An 18,837-nucleotide genomic window follows, 5' to 3' on the forward strand; every position below is an offset into this window, starting at 1 on the left:
GGAGGAAGGCAGTGGTGCAGCCCCTTTCTTCTTTCAGCAAAGCTTCCTTACGGAAAAATTCTCAAGCCCCACTACTGCTGAGAGAAAGAAAATCCTGCCACTTGTGTGACAACCTCATCCTGCCAAGAAGGAAAAAGCACGTGAAGAAACGGGCCCGTGAACTGCAGGCTGAGGAACCTGCTCCTCCTTTGGAATCTTACCCTGCTCTCTTGTGCCAGGCGGGCCAGATTATTGAAGCTGGGCATCTCATTTTTGTTCATGATGGAAATGTAGCAGGCGTTCTGTTGCGTGACTTTGGTTGCAATGACGCCCTGTAAAAAACAAGTTACTGAGCCCTCGCACTTCATTCCTTCAAGCCTTGGGACTGGAGAAAACCCTTTGTTAAAACAGGAACGAGTGCCCAAGAGTTCCTAGCCAAAATCGGGCACTCACCACGGTCAGAAAAAGGAAACAAACACCATCCCTGGGCCAGCTCGACCAGGAGCCCGTCTCCTTGGGTGCTTTTGCAATGAGTCCCCTCCCTGCCACTCACCGTGTTGTAGTTCCAGATGGTTTTCCAGGACCCGCTGATGCTGTTTTGCTCAATGATTGCCACGTGCCATTGCCTGTTGATGGTCACAATTTGGGACTGGCCACCAATGATGACCTGCGTGTTGTTGATGAAGCCGCCAGGAATCTGAGGAGACTAAAAAGCCAAGGGAGAGAAGACGTTTCACCTTTGAAGGGTAACAGTGATGTCCCCAAAGCGTCTGAAAAATCCCTGCTACAATGGAAAAATTGCTGCCCCCCCGGGGAAGTGCCTGCCCTGCCCTCAGCCTTTTCCAAAGCACCCAGAATCAAGGCTGTGGTGTTGGGCAGAGGCTGTAAGAAACCTTTTAAAGCATTCAGGGAAACATTGCTGCATCTGACAGCTGTCATCTGGTGTCCTTAGACGTTGATGCGTGCAAGAGCACTGGCCACAGTTAATCCCTGCTCAAAGTCCTGGACGGAAACCTCTGCTGACCGGCCCAATGCTCTGCTTCCGCATCTGCACCCTCAGGCAAGAAGCTCTTAAAAGAGGAGGTGCCAGGGAAGACGGGCATCAGAGTTGGCTTTGGGCAGTAGCTCTGAAGGCCCCCTGTTTGGTTCAGGAAAGGTAAGGGCTAAGGTTCTCTCACCTGTCCATTGCCATTGCCAGTGCAGTACTTCAGATCCACGACTCTCAGGACATCGAGGGTAATGCATGATCCCAGATTCACTTGGAGTCCTTGGAAAGCAAGGAAGAAGAAACAAAACCCCATGAGCTAATGCTTACGACCCTGGCTACCATTGAAATCTTCAGTCAGCTCTGACCTGAAGGACAGCCGTTCTTAGAGCGACCCCTTTTCCTGACTGGGCTTTGCCGGGGAGCTCAGTGTGAGCTGAAACATTCGGGGCCCAAGTTTAAGCCTCCCTAAACTTCCCAGGAAGGAGCTGTAAGGGTTTGGACCGGGTCATTTATTGCAGCTGTGCCACCACCCTGCTCCAGTGCGGATCTGCAAAGACGGTGAACCCTTTGTGCAAGTGCTGAAGCCCTCGCTGTCTGTGTGACTCGAGGTGGAAGAGCAACCATTGTGCACTGGTCATTCCACCAGGGAAACAAGTGCCAGGTCACTTAAGAGACAGAATTGCTTTGCTTGCACTCACCGTGAACTTCGTAAGCCATGTAGGTGGTGAGCCCACTGCACATAGAGAAGACATCTGATCCGTAAGAGCTGAGGTTGTTGACCAATCCATTGGCGACAAAGGTGATCTTCTTGGTAGGTCTTCCAAAACCGATCTGGTTCTAAACAACAGAGAGCAGCATTCAGCAAGGTCAGTGCTGGGATCGGGTTCCTGCTAGGCACATTCCCTTCGGGGAACGGCTGTGCAATAGGGAGAGGCTCTCTTGCGCCCCAAAGGAGAAGGGAGTGTGGCCAAGAACAGCTGCAGTGCAAAGTTCTGAGCTGACCCACGCACTTTGGTCCTGAACAGTCTGCGTGCGACTTTGAGATCTTGGCAGGCCAAGAGAATCAAGGCCCTTGAAGGGCTCCTCGGAAACAGGGTGGGCCCAGCAAGATTCAGAGCTCAACATCATCAGGGAAAGAGAAGAGGAGGAAGGCAGTGGTGCAGCCCCTTTCTTCTTTCAGCAAAGCTTCCTTACGGAAAAATTCTCAAGCCCCACTACTGCTGAGAGAAAGAAAATCCTGCCACTTGTGTGACAACCTCATCCTGCCAAGAAGGAAAAAGCACGTGAAGAAACGGGCCCGTGAACTGCAGGCTGAGGAACCTGCTCCTCCTTTGGAATCTTACCCTGCTCTCTTGTGCCAGGCGGGCCAGATTATTGAAGCTGGGCATCTCATTTTTGTTCATGATGGAAATGTAGCAGGCGTTCTGTTGCGTGACTTTGGTTGCAATGACGCCCTGTAAAAAACAAGTTACTGAGCCCTCGCACTTCATTCCTTCAAGCCTTGGGACTGGAGAAAACCCTTTGTTAAAACAGGAACGAGTGCCCAAGAGTTCCTAGCCAAAATCGGGCACTCACCACGGTCAGAAAAAGGAAACAAACACCATCCCTGGGCCAGCTCGACCAGGAGCCCGTCTCCTTGGGTGCTTTTGCAATGAGTCCCCTCCCTGCCACTCACCGTGTTGTAGTTCCAGATGGTTTTCCAGGACCCGCTGATGCTGTTTTGCTCAATGACTGCCACGTGCCATTGCCTGTTGATGGTCACAATTTGGGACTGGCCACCAATGATGACCTGCGTGTTGTTGATGAAGCCGCCAGGAATCTGAGGAGACTAAAAAGCCAAGGGAGAGAAGACGTTTCACCTTTGAAGGGTAACAGTGATGTCCCCAAAGCGTCTGAAAAATCCCTGCTACAATGGAAAAATTGCTGCCCCCCCGGGGAAGTGCCTGCCCTGCCCTCAGCCTTTTCCAAAGCACCCAGAATCAAGGCTGTGGTGTTGGGCAGAGGCCGTAAGAAATCTTTTAAAGCATTCAGGGAAACATTGCTGCATCTGACAGCTGTCATCTGGTGTCCTTAGACGTTGATGCGTGCAAGAGCACTGGCCACAGTTAATCCCTGCTTCAAAGTCCTGGACGGAAACCTCTGCTGACCGGCCCAATGCTCTGCTTCCGCATCTGCACCCTCAGGCAAGAAGCTCTTAAAAGAGGAGGTGCCAGGGAAGACGGGCATCAGAGTTGGCTTTGGGCAGTAGCTCTGAAGGCCCCCTGTTTGGTTCAGGAAAGGTAAGGGCTAAGGTTCTCTCACCTGTCCATTGCCATTGCCAGTGCAGTACTTCAGATCCACGACTCTCAGGACATCGAGGGTAATGCATGATCCCAGATTCACTTGGAGTCCTTGGAAAGCAAGGAAGAAGAAACAAAACCCCATGAGCTAATGCTTACGACCCTGGCTACCATTGAAATCTTCAGTCAGCTCTGACCTGAAGGACAGCCGTTCTTAGAGCGACCCCTTTTCCTGACTGGGCATTGCCGGGGAGCTCAGTGTGAGCTGAAACATTCGGGGCCCAAGTTTAAGCCTCCCTAAACTTCCCAGGAAGGAGCTGTAAGGGTTTGGACCGGGTCATTTATTGCAGCTGTGCCACCACCCTGCTCCAGTGCGGATCTGCAAAGACGGTGAACCCTTTGTGCAAGTGCTGAAGCCCTCGCTGTCTGTGTGACTCGAGGTGGAAGAGCAACCATTGTGCACTGGTCATTCCACCAGGGAAACAAGTGCCAGGTCACTTAAGAGACAGAATTGCTTTGCTTGCACTCACCGTGAACTTCGTAAGCCATGTAGGTGGTGAGCCCACTGCACATAGAGAAGACATCTGATCCGTAAGAGCTGAGGTTGTTGACCAATCCATTGGCGACAAAGGTGATCTTCTTGGTAGGTCTTCCAAAACCGATCTGGTTCTAAACAACAGAGAGCAGCATTCAGCAAGATCAGTGCTGGGATCGGGTTCCTGCTAGGCACATTCCCTTCGGGGAACGGCTGTGCAATAGGGAGAGGCTCTCTTGCGCCCCAAAGGAGAAGGGAGTGTGGCCAAGAACAGCTGCAGTGCAAAGTTCTGAGCTGACCCACGCACTTTGGTCCTGAACAGTCTGCGTGCGACTTTGAGATCTTGGCAGGCCAAGAGAATCAAGGCCCTTGAAGGGCTCCTCGGAAACAGGGTGGGCCCAGCAAGATTCAGAGCTCAACATCATCAGGGAAAGAGAAGAGGAGGAAGGCAGTGGTGCAGCCCCTTTCTTCTTTCAGCAAAGCTTCCTTACGGAAAAATTCTCAAGCCCCACTACTGCTGAGAGAAAGAAAATCCTGCCACTTGTGTGACAACCTCATCCTGCCAAGAAGGAAAAAGCACGTGAAGAAACGGGCCCGTGAACTGCAGGCTGAGGAACCTGCTCCTCCTTTGGAATCTTACCCTGCTCTCTTGTGCCAGGCGGGCCAGATTATTGAAGCTGGGCATCTCATTTTTGTTCATGATGGAAATGTAGCAGGCGTTCTGTTGCGTGACTTTGGTTGCAATGACGCCCTGTAAAAAACAAGTTACTGAGCCCTCGCACTTCATTCCTTCAAGCCTTGGGACTGGAGAAAACCCTTTGTTAAAACAGGAACGAGTGCCCAAGAGTTCCTAGCCAAAATCGGGCACTCACCACGGTCAGAAAAAGGAAACAAACACCATCCCTGGGCCAGCTCGACCAGGAGCCCGTCTCCTTGGGTGCTTTTGCAATGAGTCCCCTCCCTGCCACTCACCATGTTGTAGTTCCAGATGGTTTTCCAGGACCCGCTGATGCTGTTTTGCTCAATGATTGCCACGTGCCATTGCCTGTTGATGGTCACAATTTGGGACTGGCCACCAATGATGACCTGCGTGTTGTTGATGAAGCCGCCAGGAATCTGAGGAGACTAAAAAGCCAAGGGAGAGAAGACGTTTCACCTTTGAAGGGTAACAGTGATGTCCCCAAAGCGTCTGAAAAATCCCTGCTACAATGGAAAAATTGCTGCCCCCCCGGGGAAGTGCCTGCCCTGCCCTCAGCCTTTTCCAAAGCACCCAGAATCAAGGCTGTGGTGTTGGGCAGAGGCCGTAAGAAATCTTTTAAAGCATTCAGGGAAACATTGCTGCATCTGACAGCTGTCATCTGGTGTCCTTAGACGTTGATGCGTGCAAGAGCACTGGCCACAGTTAATCCCTGCTTCAAAGTCCTGGACGGAAACCTCTGCTGACCGGCCCAATGCTCTGCTTCCGCATCTGCACCCTCAGGCAAGAAGCTCTTAAAAGAGGAGGTGCCAGGGAAGACGGGCATCAGAGTTGGCTTTGGGCAGTAGCTCTGAAGGCCCCCTGTTTGGTTCAGGAAAGGTAAGGGCTAAGGTTCTCTCACCTGTCCATTGCCATTGCCAGTGCAGTACTTCAGATCCACGACTCTCAGGACATCGAGGGTAATGCATGATCCCAGATTCACTTGGAGTCCTTGGAAAGCAAGGAAGAAGAAACAAAACCCCATGAGCTAATGCTTACGACCCTGGCTACCATTGAAATCTTCAGTCAGCTCTGACCTGAAGGACAGCCGTTCTTAGAGCGACCCCTTTTCCTGACTGGGCATTGCCGGGGAGCTCAGTGTGAGCTGAAACATTCGGGGCCCAAGTTTAAGCCTCCCTAAACTTCCCAGGAAGGAGCTGTAAGGGTTTGGACCGGGTCATTTATTGCAGCTGTGCCACCACCCTGCTCCAGTGCGGATCTGCAAAGACGGTGAACCCTTTGTGCAAGTGCTGAAGCCCTCGCTGTCTGTGTGACTCGAGGTGGAAGAGCAACCATTGTGCACTGGTCATTCCACCAGGGAAACAAGTGCCAGGTCACTTAAGAGACAGAATTGCTTTGCTTGCACTCACCGTGAACTTCGTAAGCCATGTAGGTGGTGAGCCCACTGCACATAGAGAAGACATCTGATCCGTAAGAGCTGAGGTTGTTGACCAATCCATTGGCGACAAAGGTGATCTTCTTGGTAGGTCTTCCAAAACCGATCTGGTTCTAAACAACAGAGAGCAGCATTCAGCAAGGTCAGTGCTGGGATCGGGTTCCTGCTAGGCACATTCCCTTCGGGGAACGGCTGTGCAATAGGGAGAGGCTCTCTTGCGCCCCAAAGGAGAAGGGAGTGTGGCCAAGAACAGCTGCAGTGCAAAGTTCTGAGCTGACCCACGCACTTTGGTCCTGAACAGTCTGCGTGCGACTTTGAGATCTTGGCAGGCCAAGAGAATCAAGGCCCTTGAAGGGCTCCTCGGAAACAGGGTGGGCCCAGCAAGATTCAGAGCTCAACATCATCAGGGAAAGAGAAGAGGAGGAAGGCAGTGGTGCAGCCCCTTTCTTCTTTCAGCAAAGCTTCCTTACGGAAAAATTCTCAAGCCCCACTACTGCTGAGAGAAAGAAAATCCTGCCACTTGTGTGACAACCTCATCCTGCCAAGAAGGAAAAAGCACGTGAAGAAACGGGCCCGTGAACTGCAGGCTGAGGAACCTGCTCCTCCTTTGGAATCTTACCCTGCTCTCTTGTGCCAGGCGGGCCAGATTATTGAAGCTGGGCATCTCATTTTTGTTCATGATGGAAATGTAGCAGGCGTTCTGTTGCGTGACTTTGGTTGCAATGACGCCCTGTAAAAAACAAGTTACTGAGCCCTCGCACTTCATTCCTTCAAGCCTTGGGACTGGAGAAAACCCTTTGTTAAAACAGGAACGAGTGCCCAAGAGTTCCTAGCCAAAATCGGGCACTCACCACGGTCAGAAAAAGGAAACAAACACCATCCCTGGGCCAGCTCGACCAGGAGCCCGTCTCCTTGGGTGCTTTTGCAATGAGTCCCCTCCCTGCCACTCACCGTGTTGTAGTTCCAGATGGTTTTCCAGGACCCGCTGATGCTGTTTTGCTCAATGATTGCCACGTGCCATTGCCTGTTGATGGTCACAATTTGGGACTGGCCACCAATGATGACCTGCGTGTTGTTGATGAAGCCGCCAGGAATCTGAGGAGACTAAAAAGCCAAGGGAGAGAAGACGTTTCACCTTTGAAGGGTAACAGTGATGTCCCCAAAGCGTCTGAAAAATCCCTGCTACAATGGAAAAATTGCTGCCCCCCCGGGGAAGTGCCTGCCCTGCCCTCAGCCTTTTCCAAAGCACCCAGAATCAAGGCTGTGGTGTTGGGCAGAGGCTGTAAGAAACCTTTTAAAGCATTCAGGGAAACATTGCTGCATCTGACAGCTGTCATCTGGTGTCCTTAGACGTTGATGCGTGCAAGAGCACTGGCCACAGTTAATCCCTGCTCAAAGTCCTGGACGGAAACCTCTGCTGACCGGCCCAATGCTCTGCTTCCGCATCTGCACCCTCAGGCAAGAAGCTCTTAAAAGAGGAGGTGCCAGGGAAGACGGGCATCAGAGTTGGCTTTGGGCAGTAGCTCTGAAGGCCCCCTGTTTGGTTCAGGAAAGGTAAGGGCTAAGGTTCTCTCACCTGTCCATTGCCATTGCCAGTGCAGTACTTCAGATCCACGACTCTCAGGACATCGAGGGTAATGCATGATCCCAGATTCACTTGGAGTCCTTGGAAAGCAAGGAAGAAGAAACAAAACCCCATGAGCTAATGCTTACGACCCTGGCTACCATTGAAATCTTCAGTCAGCTCTGACCTGAAGGACAGCCGTTCTTAGAGCGACCCCTTTTCCTGACTGGGCTTTGCCGGGGAGCTCAGTGTGAGCTGAAACATTCGGGGCCCAAGTTTAAGCCTCCCTAAACTTCCCAGGAAGGAGCTGTAAGGGTTTGGACCGGGTCATTTATTGCAGCTGTGCCACCACCCTGCTCCAGTGCGGATCTGCAAAGACGGTGAACCCTTTGTGCAAGTGCTGAAGCCCTCGCTGTCTGTGTGACTCGAGGTGGAAGAGCAACCATTGTGCACTGGTCATTCCACCAGGGAAACAAGTGCCAGGTCACTTAAGAGACAGAATTGCTTTGCTTGCACTCACCGTGAACTTCGTAAGCCATGTAGGTGGTGAGCCCACTGCACATAGAGAAGACATCTGATCCGTAAGAGCTGAGGTTGTTGACCAATCCATTGGCGACAAAGGTGATCTTCTTGGTAGGTCTTCCAAAACCGATCTGGTTCTAAACAACAGAGAGCAGCATTCAGCAAGGTCAGTGCTGGGATCGGGTTCCTGCTAGGCACATTCCCTTCGGGGAACGGCTGTGCAATAGGGAGAGGCTCTCTTGCGCCCCAAAGGAGAAGGGAGTGTGGCCAAGAACAGCTGCAGTGCAAAGTTCTGAGCTGACCCACGCACTTTGGTCCTGAACAGTCTGCGTGCGACTTTGAGATCTTGGCAGGCCAAGAGAATCAAGGCCCTTGAAGGGCTCCTCGGAAACAGGGTGGGCCCAGCAAGATTCAGAGCTCAACATCATCAGGGAAAGAGAAGAGGAGGAAGGCAGTGGTGCAGCCCCTTTCTTCTTTCAGCAAAGCTTCCTTACGGAAAAATTCTCAAGCCCCACTACTGCTGAGAGAAAGAAAATCCTGCCACTTGTGTGACAACCTCATCCTGCCAAGAAGGAAAAAGCACGTGAAGAAACGGGCCCGTGAACTGCAGGCTGAGGAACCTGCTCCTCCTTTGGAATCTTACCCTGCTCTCTTGTGCCAGGCGGGCCAGATTATTGAAGCTGGGCATCTCATTTTTGTTCATGATGGAAATGTAGCAGGCGTTCTGTTGCGTGACTTTGGTTGCAATGACGCCCTGTAAAAAACAAGTTACTGAGCCCTCGCACTTCATTCCTTCAAGCCTTGGGACTGGAGAAAACCCTTTGTTAAAACAGGAACGAGTGCCCAAGAGTTCCTAGCCAAAATCGGGCACTCACCACGGTCAGAAAAAGGAAACAAACACCATCCCTGGGCCAGCTCGACCAGGAGCCCGTCTCCTTGGGTGCTTTTGCAATGAGTCCCCTCCCTGCCACTCACCGTGTTGTAGTTCCAGATGGTTTTCCAGGACCCGCTGATGCTGTTTTGCTCAATGATTGCCACGTGCCATTGCCTGTTGATGGTCACAATTTGGGACTGGCCACCAATGATGACCTGCGTGTTGTTGATGAAGCCGCCAGGAATCTGAGGAGACTAAAAAGCCAAGGGAGAGAAGACGTTTCACCTTTGAAGGGTAACAGTGATGTCCCCAAAGCGTCTGAAAAATCCCTGCTACAATGGAAAAATTGCTGCCCCCCCGGGGAAGTGCCTGCCCTGCCCTCAGCCTTTTCCAAAGCACCCAGAATCAAGGCTGTGGTGTTGGGCAGAGGCCGTAAGAAATCTTTTAAAGCATTCAGGGAAACATTGCTGCATCTGACAGCTGTCATCTGGTGTCCTTAGACGTTGATGCGTGCAAGAGCACTGGCCACAGTTAATCCCTGCTTCAAAGTCCTGGACGGAAACCTCTGCTGACCGGCCCAATGCTCTGCTTCCGCATCTGCACCCTCAGGCAAGAAGCTCTTAAAAGAGGAGGTGCCAGGGAAGACGGGCATCAGAGTTGGCTTTGGGCAGTAGCTCTGAAGGCCCCCTGTTTGGTTCAGGAAAGGTAAGGGCTAAGGTTCTCTCACCTGTCCATTGCCATTGCCAGTGCAGTACTTCAGATCCACGACTCTCAGGACATCGAGGGTAATGCATGATCCCAGATTCACTTGGAGTCCTTGGAAAGCAAGGAAGAAGAAACAAAACCCCATGAGCTAATGCTTACGACCCTGGCTACCATTGAAATCTTCAGTCAGCTCTGACCTGAAGGACAGCCGTTCTTAGAGCGACCCCTTTTCCTGACTGGGCATTGCCGGGGAGCTCAGTGTGAGCTGAAACATTCGGGGCCCAAGTTTAAGCCTCCCTAAACTTCCCAGGAAGGAGCTGTAAGGGTTTGGACCGGGTCATTTATTGCAGCTGTGCCACCACCCTGCTCCAGTGCGGATCTGCAAAGACGGTGAACCCTTTGTGCAAGTGCTGAAGCCCTCGCTGTCTGTGTGACTCGAGGTGGAAGAGCAACCATTGTGCACTGGTCATTCCACCAGGGAAACAAGTGCCAGGTCACTTAAGAGACAGAATTGCTTTGCTTGCACTCACCGTGAACTTCGTAAGCCATGTAGGTGGTGAGCCCACTGCACATAGAGAAGACATCTGATCCGTAAGAGCTGAGGTTGTTGACCAATCCATTGGCGACAAAGGTGATCTTCTTGGTAGGTCTTCCAAAACCGATCTGGTTCTAAACAACAGAGAGCAGCATTCAGCAAGATCAGTGCTGGGATCGGGTTCCTGCTAGGCACATTCCCTTCGGGGAACGGCTGTGCAATAGGGAGAGGCTCTCTTGCGCCCCAAAGGAGAAGGGAGTGTGGCCAAGAACAGCTGCAGTGCAAAGTTCTGAGCTGACCCACGCACTTTGGTCCTGAACAGTCTGCGTGCGACTTTGAGATCTTGGCAGGCCAAGAGAATCAAGGCCCTTGAAGGGCTCCTCGGAAACAGGGTGGGCCCAGCAAGATTCAGAGCTCAACATCATCAGGGAAAGAGAAGAGGAGGAAGGCAGTGGTGCAGCCCCTTTCTTCTTTCAGCAAAGCTTCCTTACGGAAAAATTCTCAAGCCCCACTACTGCTGAGAGAAAGAAAATCCTGCCACTTGTGTGACAACCTCATCCTGCCAAGAAGGAAAAAGCACGTGAAGAAACGGGCCCGTGAACTGCAGGCTGAGGAACCTGCTCCTCCTTTGGAATCTTACCCTGCTCTCTTGTGCCAGGCGGGCCAGATTATTGAAGCTGGGCATCTCATTTTTGTTCATGATGGAAATGTAGCAGGCGTTCTGTTGCGTGACTTTGGTTGCAATGACGCCCTGTAAAAAACAAGTTACTGAGCCCTCGCACTTCATTCCTTCAAGCCTTGGGACTGGAGAAAACCCTTTGTTAAAACAGGAACGAGTGCCCAAGAGTTCCTAGCCAAAATCGGGCACTCACCACGGTCAGAAAAAGGAAACAAACACCATCCCTGGGCCAGCTCGACCAGGAGCCCGTCTCCTTGGGTGCTTTTGCAATGAGTCCCCTCCCTGCCACTCACCGTGTTGTAGTTCCAGATGGTTTTCCAGGACCCGCTGATGCTGTTTTGCTCAATGATTGCCACGTGCCATTGCCTGTTGATGGTCACAATTTGGGACTGGCCACCAATGATGACCTGCGTGTTGTTGATGAAGCCGCCAGGAATCTGAGGAGACTAAAAAGCCAAGGGAGAGAAGACGTTTCACCTTTGAAGGGTAACAGTGATGTCCCCAAAGCGTCTGAAAAATCCCTGCTACAATGGAAAAATTGCTGCCCCCCCGGGGAAGTGCCTGCCCTGCCCTCAGCCTTTTCCAAAGCACCCAGAATCAAGGCTGTGGTGTTGGGCAGAGGCCGTAAGAAATCTTTTAAAGCATTCAGGGAAACATTGCTGCATCTGACAGCTGTCATCTGGTGTCCTTAGACGTTGATGCGTGCAAGAGCACTGGCCACAGTTAATCCCTGCTTCAAAGTCCTGGACGGAAACCTCTGCTGACCGGCCCAATGCTCTGCTTCCGCATCTGCACCCTCAGGCAAGAAGCTCTTAAAAGAGGAGGTGCCAGGGAAGACGGGCATCAGAGTTGGCTTTGGGCAGTAGCTCTGAAGGCCCCCTGTTTGGTTCAGGAAAGGTAAGGGCTAAGGTTCTCTCACCTGTCCATTGCCATTGCCAGTGCAGTACTTCAGATCCACGACTCTCAGGACATCGAGGGTAATGCATGATCCCAGATTCACTTGGAGTCCTTGGAAAGCAAGGAAGAAGAAACAAAACCCCATGAGCTAATGCTTACGACCCTGGCTACCATTGAAATCTTCAGTCAGCTCTGACCTGAAGGACAGCCGTTCTTAGAGCGACCCCTTTTCCTGACTGGGCATTGCCGGGGAGCTCAGTGTGAGCTGAAACATTCGGGGCCCAAGTTTAAGCCTCCCTAAACTTCCCAGGAAGGAGCTGTAAGGGTTTGGACCGGGTCATTTATTGCAGCTGTGCCACCACCCTGCTCCAGTGCGGATCTGCAAAGACGGTGAACCCTTTGTGCAAGTGCTGAAGCCCTCGCTGTCTGTGTGACTCGAGGTGGAAGAGCAACCATTGTGCACTGGTCATTCCACCAGGGAAACAAGTGCCAGGTCACTTAAGAGACAGAATTGCTTTGCTTGCACTCACCGTGAACTTCGTAAGCCATGTAGGTGGTGAGCCCACTGCACATAGAGAAGACATCTGATCCGTAAGAGCTGAGGTTGTTGACCAATCCATTGGCGACAAAGGTGATCTTCTTGGTAGGTCTTCCAAAACCGATCTGGTTCTAAACAACAGAGAGCAGCATTCAGCAAGGTCAGTGCTGGGATCGGGTTCCTGCTAGGCACATTCCCTTCGGGGAACGGCTGTGCAATAGGGAGAGGCTCTCTTGCGCCCCAAAGGAGAAGGGAGTGTGGCCAAGAACAGCTGCAGTGCAAAGTTCTGAGCTGACCCACGCACTTTGGTCCTGAACAGTCTGCGTGCGACTTTGAGATCTTGGCAGGCCAAGAGAATCAAGGCCCTTGAAGGGCTCCTCGGAAACAGGGTGGGCCCAGCAAGATTCAGAGCTCAACATCATCAGGGAAAGAGAAGAGGAGGAAGGCAGTGGTGCAGCCCCTTTCTTCTTTCAGCAAAGCTTCCTTACGGAAAAATTCTCAAGCCCCACTACTGCTGAGAGAAAGAAAATCCTGCCACTTGTGTGACAACCTCATCCTGCCAAGAAGGAAAAAGCACGTGAAGAAACGGGCCCGTGAACTGCAGGCTGAGGAACCTGCTCCTCCTTTGGAATCTTACCCTGCTCTCTTGTGCCAGGCGGGCCAGATTATTGAAGCTGGGCATCTCATTTTTGTTCATGATGGAAATGTAGCAGGCGTTCTGTTGCGTGACTTTGGTTGCAATGACGCCCTGTAAAAAACAAGTTACTGAGCCCTCGCACTTCATTCCTTCAAGCCTTGGGACTGGAGAAAACCCTTTGTTAAAACAGGAACGAGTGCCCAAGAGTTCCTAGCCAAAATCGGGCACTCACCACGGTCAGAAAAAGGAAACAAACACCATCCCTGGGCCAGCTCGACCAGGAGCCCGTCTCCTTGGGTGCTTTTGCAATGAGTCCCCTCCCTGCCACTCACCGTGTTGTAGTTCCAGATGGTTTTCCAGGACCCGCTGATGCTGTTTTGCTCAATGATTGCCACGTGCCATTGCCTGTTGATGGTCACAATTTGGGACTGGCCACCAATGATGACCTGCGTGTTGTTGATGAAGCCGCCAGGAATCTGAGGAGACTAAAAAGCCAAGGGAGAGAAGACGTTTCACCTTTGAAGGGTAACAGTGATGTCCCCAAAGCGTCTGAAAAATCCCTGCTACAATGGAAAAATTGCTGCCCCCCCGGGGAAGTGCCTGCCCTGCCCTCAGCCTTTTCCAAAGCACCCAGAATCAAGGCTGTGGTGTTGGGCAGAGGCCGTAAGAAATCTTTTAAAGCATTCAGGGAAACATTGCTGCATCTGACAGCTGTCATCTGGTGTCCTTAGACGTTGATGCGTGCAAGAGCACTGGCCACAGTTAATCCCTGCTCAAAGTCCTGGACGGAAACCTCTGCTGACACACTTCTCTTTTTCACGTTTATCTCCCTGTAATAGGAAGCTGTCAAAGCAGGAGGTGCAGGGAAGATGGGCACCAGATTTCGGTTCGGGTACATGCTCATATGCCGCCCCATTTTGTTCGAGAAATGTCAGGGTTAATTATTTCTCACCTGTCCATTGTCATTCCCATTGCCATTACAGTACTGCAGCTCCAGAAGTCTCATGACATGTAGGGTAATGCATGATCCCGGAGTCACCTGGGGCACTTGAAGACGTGGAAAAGGAAAGAGAAAACCCCATGAGCCAGCGCCGAAGACCTTGGCTTTCTTTCTACTGGAGGATTCTGATGTTGCTGAGAGCAAGCCAGGTTCTGAAGAATTGCTGTACGGGGATTGTTTGAGCTCTACATGGGACAGATTCTCTTGGAGTCGCTGTAGAGCACTGGCTCTGTGGCTTATCAAGGAATGCCCACAAAGACATGCTCCTGAAAACCCTTTGGAATTTCCCATGTACAAATTGGGGCTGTATTGCACTGGCTTTTCTGAGTCCTCACGGCCGGCAGTACTAGGCCGCTGCTAGTTTATGGGCCCAGTCAGATGGGCTGTGATATTGTGAAAGAATCCTACCAGATGTAGTTCATTAAAGCCCTGTAGAATGGTATTGTTGCCCACAGAAAAAACCTACAAGGATCGAAGCGTCTTGGCTTAGTGTTGTGAAGCACAAGGTTTTGGTGGCTGCCTGGGCCAATTTCAGCAGCAAGCTCTAACCTGTAGGACAGTGGCTCTTAGAACAACCCTTCTAGACTGGGCATTACAGGAAAGCTCAAGTATGGGCCAAAACACTGATTAAGCTTTCTGGAAAGGAGCTGTAAGAGTTTGTTTGGGTCATTTATGTGACCCCAGCTTATTGTAGTCCTCATCTGGGGAGTTGCCGAACTCTCTGCAACTGCGGAAACCCTTGGTGTCTGTGTGTTTTGAGGTGGAAGAGCAGCAATTGTGCCTTAGTCATGCCCCAGGAGACAAAGAGGCCAGGTCAGGAACACTGAGAATTCCCATGCTTGCACTCACTATGAACTTCATAAGCCATGTAGGTGGTGAGTCCACTGCACATAGCGGTGATGTCTATTCCGTAGGAGTTGAGGTTGTTGACCAATCCATTGGCGACAAAGGTGATCTTCCTGGTGGGTCTTCCAAGACCAAGCAGGTCCTAAACATGAACAACAGAGAGCAGCAAGGTGAGTTTCAGGAGCTGGTTCCTGCCAGCCATGTTCCTCTGGAATGATGACTTGTGGCTGACTGTTTGAGTCCAACCTGGTTTTAGGGACAGCTTTAATCCCTTGGAGGCCTGTGGGACCACTCGCAAGCCTTGAAGGCAGCTCCAAAGGCAGATGGTTCTAATGGAGTCAAGGTGCAGGGAGCCTAAGGGGAAGTGGCAGTGCAAGGAAAGCGCTGAAAAGGAGATGAGGAGTGCTGCCGCTCTGTGGAGCCAGAGCTCCTTCCAAAGCATTTGTTGAGTCCTTGCCCTGGCCCCTCAGAGGCACTCGGGCTGTTGGCTGGCAGGAGAAGTCTCCTCCTGATTTCTGTCTACCCTGCAGGTCTTCCTGCTGTTAAAAGTATCAGTTTTTTACATACACAGTTTTCAGATTTCAAGGGAAGCCAGTTTATGAAAGGTGAATATGCTGAATGCTGAGATCATTTTTACAATGTCTGTGCTAATGTGGATGGCTGAACTAAAGAAACATGGTGCATAATTTTCTTTTAAATGTTTGAAAGCTTACTTAAAGATTTTTTTTTGCCATACTGCAATAGTTGTTCTTCCTCAATGAGACCTTCTGAAGAGAAAATTATTTTTTAGAGTCTGAGAAAATGAAATTATGAAATATACTTAGCAAAAAATCTAAATCATAGATACTAAGACAATAAAAAAGATTCAATTTTATAATAATTTAAATAATTGTAAAAATAATCTATCTAATCTAGGACTTGGACTCAACATGATGGTCCTGCAATAAAGGCATCTGAATGAGGATACTGTAGTTTTTGAATGTTTACAAATTATGTAACTGAAAAATCTTACTAAAACCATCACCACTAAAATGTCTTTTTATTTTCTTATTGGTTAAGAAGGTTTGGAAAATAGTGTCTCAGCCAAAAATGATTATCAACTGCAGTAAAACATTAAAAACTTCCCCTGATTTTGAATCTTACCCTATTCTGCGAAGCCAGCTGGGCCAGATTTTCAAAGCTGGGCATCTCATTTCTGTTCATGGTGGAAATGTAGCAAGTTCTCTCTGGCATCACTTTTGTTGCAATGATACCCTGTAAGAAAAGTTATTTACCACTTGTAATTCAGTTTTTCAACCCTTAGGATTGGAGAAAAGCCCTTTTTAAAACAGGAACGAATGCAAGGAAATAAGGAAACAGTCCCTGTCCCTGGGCCAGCTCTACCAGTCTCCTCATACACTTTGTGAACAAGGCCCCTCCCTGCCACTCACCATTTTGTAGTTCCAGATAGTTTTCCATGAGAAGTGGTCGCTCCTTTGTTCAATAACCACCACAAGTGTTTGACTACTGAGAGTCAGGTTTTGGAAAACACCCCCAACAGAGACTTGGCAGTTGTTACCCGTCTGCTGAGACTGAAAAGTCAAGGGAAAGATGTTTAGTCTTTGAAGGGAGGCAGTGATGTCCCCACAGTTTTAGAAAAAATGCTGCTGCATTGCAAGTGCTGCTCTCTGGTAACTGCCATCATGATCTATGATTGGCCAGTAGTGATGGGGACCTCAGTCTTTACTCCATGGATGACTTGCTGTTTTTCAATTTTTTGCTGAGACTCAGTTAAAAAATGAGACATTTTTAGATTTTCAAACTAGTCAGTGATCTCCCAAAATTTTTACAATAATCTTTGCTAGACTAGAATAAGTTCTACCCCGTAGAGAGTACCAGAGTTTCATCTGTCAGAGAAGATTTCAATTTGTTTCCTCCAAAGGGGTGGTGAAAGAAAAAGGAGATCTCATGAAGCAGGGAACACAGAAAGAGCAGCCATCATGTGGAAATTGTTCACTTGTACTCACATAATCAGCAAGGGCTGGAGTCAGGACGAGTCCCAGAAGGACTGCAGTCAAAATCTGAAATGAAAATCAAATACGAAAGTGTAACTGCAGCTCTGGATGACAAATCTGGTCATGAGAATCATCCTTCCCTTTTCCTAATCTGGTGCTCAAGAGTCTTCCTTGGGTCCTTTCTTGCTTTCATCCTGGGATTGCATCAGTGCCCCAAAAGGGAGGCAGCCTTGCTTTACCCCAGGGTGCTGCAAAGTAGACACATTTCACACTTGCTCTTTCAAGAGCTGAATCTCAAGTTGTTTCTCCGACCTGTGCAGGCACACACAGGTATTTTACAAGAGTGAGGAGAAAGCTTTTCCATTTCTTCTGCTCTGGCATTACAGAGAAGAGCTTGAGCCACTGGTGCAGTGCTCCAGTTGTGCAAAAGCATTGGCAATAATGGACATGGATTAGGCTTCCCATTTTCTGAATAATGCACAGCCAAGCCATGAAAAAATCCTTACCTCTTCAGCTCCTCTGGGGAACAGGGGCTGAGCTGCTCGTTCTGGAGCAGCAAAATGTCCCCAGAGAAAGCCTTAGTGCTCCAGAGGTGCAGAAGCCCTTCTGAGGGATAAAGGAATGGGTTTGAATCAAAGTTTCAGAAGGAAGAAAAGCATGCATACTCACAGGGAGATTCATCCTGACTGCAGAGATGATACTCCTGCAGGTAGAAAGAGCAGCGTGAACCCTCCACCTTTTATATGTTTTCAGAATTAGGTGTGGAAGGGCTGCATGTTGTAATAAAATTATTTTGTGATTTGTATCCCTGCTGCATTTTACTGAAAATTATTTCCTGCTCTAACTGCTTGATAAATATGGGATTGTATTTCTGCAAATTTTGACGTAATAATTATCAGATAAGGCTCCATTTCTAGTAAAAAATTAAATATGCTTTTTGGTAACTTTCTGACATGTACTAATTACTTCTGAAACTTCACATCTAACTTACGATCAGAGATAGCCTTGACTTGAAGCAAACAAAAAAACCCGCTTTCAATTAAGTCTGAATAAAGAAAAGCCTTTGCACCTTCCAAAACGCACTTTATGTTCTTTGTAACCATGGCACTCATCGAATATATGCGCCAAGTACAACATGACCACTGTTTTTCTTTTACAGGAATCATAGAATCACAAAGGACCGCAAGGATCATCAAATCCATCTCCTGGCCCTGCACAAGAACAATCCCCAAGAGTCCCACCCTGTCCCTGAGAGCATTGTCCAAACACTCCTTGAGCTCCATCAGGCTTGGTCCTGTGACCATTTTTCTGGGGAGCTTGTTCCATCCCCCAACCTCCTCTGGGTGAGGAACCTTTCTCTAATATCCAGCCTAAACCTCCTCTGACACAACTTCAGGTTATTTTCTCGGGTCACTGGACTTGTCACCATGACAAGAGATCAGGGTCTGCCCCTCTTCTTTCCCTCACAAAAAAGTTTTAACTGCAATGAGGTCTCCTCTCAGTGTCCTCCAGCTGAACACACCAAGTGCCCTCAGCTTCTCCTCGCACAGCTCCCCTCAAGGCCCTTCACCATCTTCGCTGCCCTCCTTTGGAGGTTCTCTAATAGCTTAATATCTTATATTGCAGTGATCAAAATTGCACGAAATATTCAAGGTGAGGCTGCCCCAGTACAGAGCAGAGCAGGACAATCCTCTCCCTGACCAGCTGGTGATGCTGTGCCTGATGATCCAGGACATGGATGTTCCTCCTGGCTACCAGGGCAGTGTTGATTCACATTCAACTTTCTGTCAACCTGGACACCCAGGTCCCCCTCTATGGCACTGCTTTCCAGCATCTCAGTCTTCATTCTGCATTTATATCCAGGGTTACCCTATCCCAGGTGCAGAATCCAGCACTTTCTCTTGTTCAACTTCAAACCATTGGTCATGGCCCACCCCTCTAATTCGCTGACGTCCCTCTGCAGGGCCTCCCTGAATTCAAGGGAGTCAACTGCTCCTCCCCATCTTGTATCATCTGCAACTTGCTTTGTATCCCTTCCAGTTGTGTACCCAAGTAATTTATTATGGTCTTGAAAAGCACAGGGCCAAGGATGGAGGCCTGTGGAACCCCACTAGTGACCAGTGCCAGTGTGAT

The 18,837-nt window shown here is 49.8% G+C and overlaps 1 protein-coding gene across 1 annotated transcript in view; it reads right to left on the reverse strand.

Moving 5' to 3' along the window:
* Positions 1–18,837, reverse strand: part of LOC148220967 (uncharacterized) — a 134,157-nt gene that overhangs the window by 18,500 nt on the left and 96,820 nt on the right. Inside the window, exons 118-147 of the mRNA XM_088179862.1 lie at positions 16,141–16,281; positions 15,854–15,964; positions 14,714–14,852; positions 13,817–13,911; positions 13,197–13,349; positions 12,865–12,975; positions 12,220–12,358; positions 11,712–11,800; positions 11,086–11,238; positions 10,754–10,864; positions 10,111–10,247; positions 9,601–9,700; positions 8,975–9,127; positions 8,643–8,753; positions 7,992–8,136; positions 7,490–7,587; positions 6,865–7,017; positions 6,533–6,643; positions 5,890–6,026; positions 5,380–5,479; positions 4,754–4,906; positions 4,422–4,532; positions 3,771–3,915; positions 3,269–3,366; positions 2,643–2,795; positions 2,311–2,421; positions 1,668–1,804; positions 1,158–1,257; positions 533–685; positions 201–311 (exon numbers count right to left, since the gene is read on the reverse strand). Coding sequence (XP_088035988.1) covers positions 201–311; positions 533–685; positions 1,158–1,257; positions 1,668–1,804; positions 2,311–2,421; positions 2,643–2,795; positions 3,269–3,366; positions 3,771–3,915; positions 4,422–4,532; positions 4,754–4,906; positions 5,380–5,479; positions 5,890–6,026; positions 6,533–6,643; positions 6,865–7,017; positions 7,490–7,587; positions 7,992–8,136; positions 8,643–8,753; positions 8,975–9,127; positions 9,601–9,700; positions 10,111–10,247; positions 10,754–10,864; positions 11,086–11,238; positions 11,712–11,800; positions 12,220–12,358; positions 12,865–12,975; positions 13,197–13,349; positions 13,817–13,911; positions 14,714–14,852; positions 15,854–15,964; positions 16,141–16,281 — 3,759 coding nt within the window. The remainder of the gene's footprint in view (positions 1–200; positions 312–532; positions 686–1,157; positions 1,258–1,667; positions 1,805–2,310; positions 2,422–2,642; positions 2,796–3,268; positions 3,367–3,770; positions 3,916–4,421; positions 4,533–4,753; positions 4,907–5,379; positions 5,480–5,889; positions 6,027–6,532; positions 6,644–6,864; positions 7,018–7,489; positions 7,588–7,991; positions 8,137–8,642; positions 8,754–8,974; positions 9,128–9,600; positions 9,701–10,110; positions 10,248–10,753; positions 10,865–11,085; positions 11,239–11,711; positions 11,801–12,219; positions 12,359–12,864; positions 12,976–13,196; positions 13,350–13,816; positions 13,912–14,713; positions 14,853–15,853; positions 15,965–16,140; positions 16,282–18,837) is intronic.

Source organism: Sturnus vulgaris, chromosome 28 (genome assembly GCF_052056855.1).
Source record: "Sturnus vulgaris isolate bStuVul1 chromosome 28, bStuVul1.hap1, whole genome shotgun sequence".
Taxonomy (NCBI): domain Eukaryota; kingdom Metazoa; phylum Chordata; class Aves; order Passeriformes; family Sturnidae; genus Sturnus; species Sturnus vulgaris.